This window comes from Erythrolamprus reginae, chromosome 1 (genome assembly GCF_031021105.1).
Source record: "Erythrolamprus reginae isolate rEryReg1 chromosome 1, rEryReg1.hap1, whole genome shotgun sequence".
In the NCBI taxonomy this organism is placed as follows: Eukaryota; Metazoa; Chordata; class Lepidosauria; order Squamata; family Dipsadidae; genus Erythrolamprus; species Erythrolamprus reginae.
The window spans coordinates 421,287,973-421,296,432 of record NC_091950.1 but is presented as its reverse complement, the minus strand read 5'-3'; the positions used below and the strand labels follow the sequence as shown (position 1 = coordinate 421,296,432).

The 8,460-nt window shown below is 47.9% G+C and overlaps 1 protein-coding gene across 1 annotated transcript; it reads right to left on the bottom strand.

Annotated features, from left to right (window-relative positions):
- Positions 1 to 470: 470 nt before the first annotated feature.
- On the bottom strand, positions 471 to 8,257 carry MRM3 (mitochondrial rRNA methyltransferase 3). The gene is made up of 4 exons (XM_070735397.1): positions 7,953 to 8,257; positions 5,591 to 5,835; positions 3,979 to 4,146; positions 471 to 2,849 (listed from the first exon to the last, which is right to left on the bottom strand). The coding sequence occupies exons 1-4, from the start codon at positions 8,225 to 8,227 to the stop codon at positions 2,302 to 2,304; spliced, it is 1,236 nt and encodes a 411-aa protein (XP_070591498.1). The 5' UTR covers positions 8,228 to 8,257; the 3' UTR covers positions 471 to 2,301.
- Positions 8,258 to 8,460: the final 203 nt, after the last annotated feature.

The following is an 8,460-nucleotide window of genomic DNA, read 5'->3' as shown; positions in this document are numbered from 1 at the left end:
TTATTTTACTGAAAGAGTAGTAGATCCTTGGAACAAACTTCCAGCAGACGTGGTAGATAAATCCACAGGAACTGAATTTAAACATGCCTGGGATAAACATATATCCACCCTAAGATAAAATACAGAAAATAGTATAAGGGCAGACTAGATGGACCATGAGGTCTTTTTCTGCCATCAGACTTCTATGTTTCTACCCCGGCTCTAGGGAAGCCTTTGGAGCTTGGGTAGGGCAATACACGAACCTACTAGGCTCACTAGAAGTTAGGAAACAGGGTATTTCTGTCTTCCAGTGGGCCTCCGGGGGGCAGGGGAAGCTGTTTTCGCCCTTCCCAGGCATTGAGTTATGGATGTGGGCACTCACGCGTCTGTGATAGCATGTGCCCACGCTCTTTCGGCACCCGAGGAAAAAAGGGTTCGCCATCATTATTCTACCCACATTTGAACCATAGAAAGAAATCAATCCACAGATGGCAGGTCGCCACGAGTATTTTATTACATTGTCGGAGGCCGGCGGTGTTGGCCGGTGGATGCAAAAATCGGGAAAATCCAAACTCAAAAAACATATTTATTGAAAGAACCGAAGCTTCCGTGAGCCGCAGCAACGTTTTAAGACATGAATTGATGGCTGTTGTGTTTTATCGCCAAAACGGCGACTCAGGGATGGTTTGCTTGAGGACTAGCTGCACGAGGAGACCTCAACTTGATCTCTTTCTTGAACTTGGCAAGAAAGTGCGCAAATCCTGACCCACACACAGCAGAGTCTCCTTTGCAACGTCCTCCACCAACTCTCCCTGCGCAGGGCTGCCAAAAATTGTCCCATTTAGTCAGAAGGGAAGGTGTGTGGGTGTGTGTGTGTGAGAGAGAGAGATCTGTACATGTATGTGTGTGCGATCCATGTCTGAGTGTCTGTTGTGGTTAGCTCTGGCCCAGCTCCTGCCCCAAGGACTGTGGATGTGGGGGAGACATTCACATGCTGCAGGCCTTTTTTGCTCCCGGTGGAATCTGCTGATGAAGGCTCCTCTGACCAAGAAGACATGAGTGACAGGGAGGAGAGTGGGGCAGACAGCTCAGAGGGAGATCAATTATCCAGCTCCTCCTTGGATTCAGAACAAGAGTTAATGATACAGCCACGCATGCGGAGAGCGATGCATAGGCAGCAACAACTGAGAGATTATTATCAAAGAAAATGAGGCCACCTGTGGTTGGGTGGGGCTGTGGTCATTAGTGAGGCTGCTATAAAGAGCAGCCTGTGGGTTTGGCCATTGTGGAGGATTATCTGATCGTTGTGTTTCGTGACTGCTTTACTGACTTTGACCTTTTGTGTGCTGATTTTTCCCCGCTTGGAAACTAAACCAGAGCAAAGTGTGTGTCACTTTGTGAAAGAAGAAGGACTGTGAATTGCCTCACAGCTGCAAGCTAAGTATCACAGAACTGATAAGGGACTTGTACAAATTACCAGTTTGTTTGGAGACAGTGCTCTTTGCTATACCAAAAGAGGGCTTAGGTTAAGTGAATTTTCATTATAAAGAACATTGTGTTGAATTTTCAAACGTGTGTGTGTCTGAAATTTGTACCTGTGAATTTTTGGGAGGATTCTGCCAGAGAGCCCGACAGAACAGTGTCAGATCTGTATCTCAGCGGAGGGTTCCTCTTATTTGGATACCAGTGCCCTGCGCATGCGCCTCCACCCACACTCCTCACACGATTTTGCTTCTGCACATGCGTAGGAAGCAAGAAAGCGCCAAAATCTCATGAGGGGACTTTATTCGCACAAATGTGATTTTGGTGATTTTTTTTTTTGCTTCCATGCATGAGCAGAAGCAAAAAATCGCCAAAGTCTCATCACCCACAACCATGTCCTCTTGCGAGATTTTGCTTCTGCGCATGAGCAGGAACCAAAACAAAGTCCAAAAATTCAGAGGAGGATTGTGCCACGCGATGGACTGCCGAAGATGGCACCGTAGCCGTCGTGCGCAAGTTGCGCAATCAGTGGACCTCTACTGGAGCAACAGACCCCCAGTGCACTGGTAGGAACTCACCACTGCTGTACTTGTATATTTTGTCTGCGTGTTTGTACATGTGTCTACCTGCATGTCTCAAAAAGTCAAACGGGCCGCCCCCAGCTTTGTGTCATCAACACCTACCCAAAAGGGGCTGGACTTTGATTCCCTAATGGCAGTGGCCATCTTGACTTTTTGGCCTCCTCTCTGACCGCCTGCCCCGAAGAAGCTGAAAGGGAGGCCACTCGGAGAGCCTTTCTCTACTTTCGTAAATCAACGTCAAGATTGGGGATTCTAGTCCTCATTGTTCGAACCGGAGCCTGGAAGCGGCACCTTCCTTGCCCAGCAGCTGCCTCTTGGCCTCGAAAAGGAGGACACTGGCGGCCATGGCAGAATTCAAACTCTCCACTCCGGGGACCACGGGGATGGCCAGCTGCTTCCCGCCGCTCCTGTGCGCCAGCTGCTTGGCTTCGGGACTCACCCCGTGGGTCTCTCCGCCGACCACGAGGGCCACGGAGGCGTCCATCCACGGAGTGTAATAAGGCTGGACTTTCAGCAAGTCCGGTTCCTCTTCTTTCTTCACTTCCTGGTTCTCCTTTGATGGGACCGGCTGGGACGTCCGATTGGAGGATTTGGTGGCCCAACGACAGCGAACGGCCTGGGGGGCTGTGGAAGCCCGCCGGGCATCTTCTGGGGGGCCCTTGTGGCAGCTCTCGGCCACGTGGATGCAGCTCTCGGAGGACAAGTAATTGGGCACCAGGTCCCACTCCAGGTTGGAAATGATAGGGATGCGGAAGTGGGCTCCCATCCCTGCCCGGAGGACTTTGGGCTCCCAGGCATCGACGCAGCCTGCGGGAAGGAAGAGAAGGAGGGTGGGTGGGCAGCAATGCTTTCGCCCTCTGGGCAATGGGAAGATAGGCGGCACTGCAACTCCCAGAAGGCCACAGCCGGTTACGGGATACAGCAGGCTGGAGGATTCTGGGAGTTGAACCCCACCCCTCTTAAAGCAGGCTGGCTGGGGGATTAAGAGAGTGGAAGTCTACCCGTTAGAGCATGCAGGCTGGGGAATTCTGGGAGTGAAAGTTCACTCATTTTACAGCACGCTGGCTGGGGAATTCTGGGAGTTGGAGTTCACTCATCTTAAAGCATTGCTGGCTAGGGAATTCTGGGAATTGGAGTTCACTCATCTTAAAGCATTGCTGGCTGGGGAATTCTGGGAATTGGAGTTCACTCATCTTAAAGCATTGCTGGCTGGGTAATTCTGGGAATTGGAGTCCACTCATCTTAAAGCACTGCCGGCTGGAGAATTCTGGGAGTTGGAGTTCACTCATCTTAAAGCACGCTGGCTGGGGAATTCTGGGAGTGGAAGTCCTCCCCTCTTAAAGCATGCCGGCTGTTCTTGACAGTGAAAGAAGCTGCCCAGAACTAAAACTTTCTTTCAACCTCCCTCAAACTGAGACGACATGAAAATCTGACAACCCAGGATTATGGTTTCAGGCTCTGCTCACAAAACCCTTCTCTCTGCTTTGTAAGAGAAACAGCCTGGGCCCCCACCCCTAAAATTACCAAGCAGGGTCCTGACTTTTGCCAGAGGTATAGCATAGCAAGCGCATTTATACTTATATCCCGCTTCATGGTGCTTTTACAGCCCTCTCTAAGCGGTTTACAGAATCAGCCTCTTGCCCCCCAACAATCTGGGTCCTCATTTGACCCACCTGGGAAGGGTGGAAGGTTGAGTCAACCTGGAGCCAGTGGTGAGATTTGAACTGTTGAACTACAGCTAGCAGTTAACTGAAGTAGCCTGCAGTGCTGCGCTCTTAACCATTACACCACCCTGGCTCTTCAGTGATCCAACCCCCTGACCCTCCAACCACCAATTCTGTGAATTTCTCCCTATCCCCACCCCCGGGGCAGAAGAACCGAGGCCGAATCTAGCCCCTTTCTTCCCACCCAATGCCCAGTGGTCTCCTCTCCTCACCTTTTACAAGCAACACACTGCAGCAGCCGGCTCCCGCCGCCGATCTCAGGATGGTGCCCAGATTTCCAGGGTCCCGAATATTGTCACAGATGAGGGTGAGGGGCAACGCGTCCTCCTGCGGGATTTCGGGGTAGGTCATTTTGGCGTGATGAGGCATGGCGAAAATGCCTGCGAGAAACCATGAGAGGCAAGAGGTGATTGGCTGGTAAGAGAAGTCCGGGGGTGGGGAAGAGAGAGGGTAATTTCTGACAGTCACAAAATGGGTGAGCAGTGTGGTCAGGCGGTAGGGAAAGCAAGTAGAATGCTTGGCTGCATAGCTAGAGGTATAACAAGCAGGAAGAGGGAGATTGTGATCCCGCTATATAGAATGCTGGTGAGACCACATTTGGAATACCGTGTTGAGTTCTGGAGTCCTCACCTACAAAAAGAGATGGATCAAATTGAATGGGTCCAAAGATGGGCTACAAAAATGGTGGAAGGTCTTAAGCATAAAACTTATCAAGAAAGACTTAATGAACTCAATCTGTACCGAAGGGAAAGGGGGGGACATGATCGAAACATTTAAACATGTTAAAGGGTTAAACAATGTTCAGAAGGGAAGTGTTTTTAATAGGAAAGTGAACACCAGAACAAGGGGGCACAATCTGAGGTCAGTTGGGGGAAAGATCAGAACGTGAGAAAATATTCTTTTACGGAAAGAGTAGTAGATGCTTGGAACAAACTATCAGCAGACGTGGTTGGTAAATCCACAGTCACTGAATTGAAACATGCCTGGGATAAACATAGATCCATCCTAAGATAAAATACAGGAAATAGTATAAAGGGCAGACTAGATGGACCATGAGGTCTTTTTCTGCCGTCAATCTTCTATGTTTTTAAGCAGGTCTCAGTCCACCCTCAGCTGCAGATGCTCGATGACCCTTTCTCAGACCAGCCCATCTTACACTTGTGCCCCAGCACCAGAGCTGCTTCCAAAGGGCCAGGGCCACCCCAGAAAAGGCTCTTTCCCTAGGTCCCGCCAGACAGCATTGTTTAGCTGATGGGACCTGGAGAAGACCCACTCTGTGGGACCTGACTAGCTGCTGGGATATAAGAGGCAGAAGGTGGTCCTTTAAGTCAGTGTTTGCCAACCTTGGCAACTTGAAGATATTTGGACTTCAACTCCCAGAATTCCCCAGCCAGCATTGGCTGGCTGGGGAATTCTGGGAGTTGAAGTCCAAATATCTTCAAGTTGCCAAGGTTGGCAAACACTGCTGTAAGTAATCTGGTCTGATGCCATGTAGGGCTTTATAGGTCATAACCAACACTTTGAATTGTGTTCGAAGACCAATCGGCAACCAATGCTGCTCGCCAATCACCGAGAGATGATGAGTCTAGTCGATTGTCTAGTCCTGCCTTAGGTACGAAAGCTAGATGGATGACTTTGGGCCAGTTCCTGTCTCAGCCCAACCCACCTCACAGGGTTGTTTTGGTGAGAAAAAAAAGAAGGAGGAAGGAGTATTAGACACATTCTCTGCTTCAAGTTACTTGTGAATTCATAAAAGCAGGATAAAAATCTCCTAAATACATAACTAACTAAATTTGAAGCCCTCCGGTTTCTACCGGGACTTACCAATCAACCCCTGCGGCGTGATGACATCTGACCACATCTTGATCTCACCATACTTCACTTTGACGAGGGTGGCCCGTTTGAGTTTGGCTGCTGGCAGCTGCTTCAGATTCTCCATCAGGCTAAAGAAGATCATCTGCGGAATAGCTCCAGCCTCCAGAGCGTCCGAAATGAGCCTCCGGCCTTCCAGAAGAATTCTCCCATGCTTCTCGCGAAAGGCCCTGGACTTGGCAAGGGTCACCAAATTCCTGTTGGGGCAAAAGGGGGTCTGAGAAAGTCTCCCTGGACAGGAAGGCTGTAAAACAATATATTGCTTCCTTCCTTCATCTCTAATCTATCTAGCTCTCTAACTATTTATATCATTCATCCGTCAATATCTATCTATCTGTCTGTCCGTCCATCCACCTACATCATCTCATGTTTATCCATCCGTCTTTCTAGCCATATCCATCCTTCTCTATCAGGTGTCTTAATCTATCTACTATATCTTTCCTCTACCTATATTATGCGTATCATCTAGCATATGTATCCATCCATATTTATCTTTCTATCTATCCATATCTATCCATCTCTATGTGTCTTTAGAATAGAATAGAATAGAATTCTTTATTGACCAAGTGTGATTGGACACACAAGGAATTTGTCTTTGGTGCATATGCTCTCAGTGTACATAAACATTAAACATAAACATTATCTATCTACCTAGCTAACTACCATGCATCATCTATCTTATCTTTATATTAAGGTGACCAGGCTTTTTAAAAATGCTGCAGGATGCAGGACAAATTGCTCAAAACCGGGACTGTCCCGCGAAAAGCGGGATGTCTAGTCACCTTACTCTATGTATACCTATGTATCATCTATAAATCATTATCTAATCTATATGTATGTATGTACATACAGTATATCATCTATCTAGCTCTCTAGTTATTTCTATTATTCATCCATCAATGTGTCTGTTTATCAAGCCTATCATCTATGTGTTGTGGTTAGCTCTGGCCCAGCTCCTGCCCCAAGGACTGTGGGTGTGGGGGAGACATCCACATGCTGCAGGCCTGTTTTGCCCCCGGTGGAATCTGATGATGAAGGCTCCTCTGACCAAGAAGACATGAGTGACAGGGAGGAGGAGAGTGTGGCAGACAGCTCAGAAGGAGATCAATTCTCTAGCTCCTCCTTGGATTCAGAACAAGAGTTAATGATACAGCCACGCATGCGGAGAGCGATGCATAGGCAGCAACAACTGAGAGGTTATTATCAAAGAAAATGAGGCCACCTGTGGTTGGGTGGGGCTGTGGTCATTAGTGAGGCTGCTATAAAGAGCAGCCTGTGGGTTTGGCCATTGTGGAGGATTATCTGATCCTTGTGTTTCGTGACTGCTTTACTGACTTTGACCTTTTGTGTGCTGATTTTTCCCCGCTTTGAAACTAAACCAGAGCAAAGTGTGTTTCACTTTGTGAAAGAAGAAGGACTGTGAATTGCCTCACAGCTGCAAGCTAAGTATCACAGAACTGATAAGGGACTTGTACAAATTACCAGTTTGGTTGGAGACGAGTGCTCTGTGCTATACCAAAAGAGGGCTTAGGTTAAGTGAATTTTCATTATAAAGAACATTGTTTTGAATTTTCAAACGTATGTGTGTCTGAAATTTGTACCTGTGAATTTTTGGGAGGATTCTACCAGAGAGCCCAACAGAACACTATGTATATCATCTGTATCATCTATTATATCCACCCATACTTATCCATCTCGTGTGTGTATGTGTGTGTGTGTGTGTTTGTGTCCTTCCCTCCCTCCCTCCCTCTATTTTAGAGGTAATCCTGACTACCCCAATTTAGTCTAAAATTTCCACTGCAAAGCCAGACAGTTAAACTTCTTTTCTGGTTTTGGCCTGATTTGTTTAGGGCTGGAGTAGGTTGGTCACACATTTAAATCATGGAGCACCAATTGCACATCCAAGTCTAAAATATTTCACCTGTAAGTGAAAAAAAAAAGACTTTTCTGAGACAGTTTACTTTCCATCGAATGGACTACAACTCCCGCTCTTACAGGCCAGCAAGGCATATACTGTACTTCAACAACACTGGCGCTGCTGCTTGAGGGATGAGGGAAAGAAGGAAAGGGACGGAGGAAAATGAATGTCCCCAGCAAATTTTTCAGAAAAGAGAAAAATACAGTATAGCTTTTTTTTCGCCTTCATTACCCTCAGAACTACAATTCCCAGAAAGCGATGCGGGAGATCATAAGCTGTGACTCTCGTCTTTCTCCTGAAGGACATTGGGAATTGTGGTTCGCTTCTTCCATTTCCGTTTACTTTCCCCAGCACTCGCACTACAGCACCCGGAATGCCTTGCGCAAATAAAATTACCTCAGTCTTTTCTCAGAGGATCCGGCCCGCTCGTAACGTAGCTCCGCCTCTTCAGGTTCTGGTTCCGGTTGGCGCTCCTTTGGGGGCTTTTTTGGGATATAAGCGGGCTTAACTTTGCTAGGGACGATCCGTTGCCTCTCTTGTACCTCCGCGACCGAGGGAAGCACGCGGACAGGTTTCCTTCTTAGACCGCGAATGCCGCGGCGGGTCCCAACGGTAATCCGACACGGCGTCAAGAGCACAGGAGCCCATGCATGCCTGAATAAGGATGCCATCTTGCTCAAGGGCGGAAATAACCAGAGATGCGAGACTTAGCGTTTGTCTCGCGAGACTTCGATTGATAGCGCTCTCCAATCAAAACAATGGTTCAGTTCAGCCATAGAGACACTCATATAGAGTGTCCAGAAACAACGGGAACTTCCTGTTAGAAATAGCTCCTATTGGCTATAGTTTTCAATGAGGGGAGGGGATGTTTTTATAGCGAAAGACTTGAGTCGGCGTAGAGGCG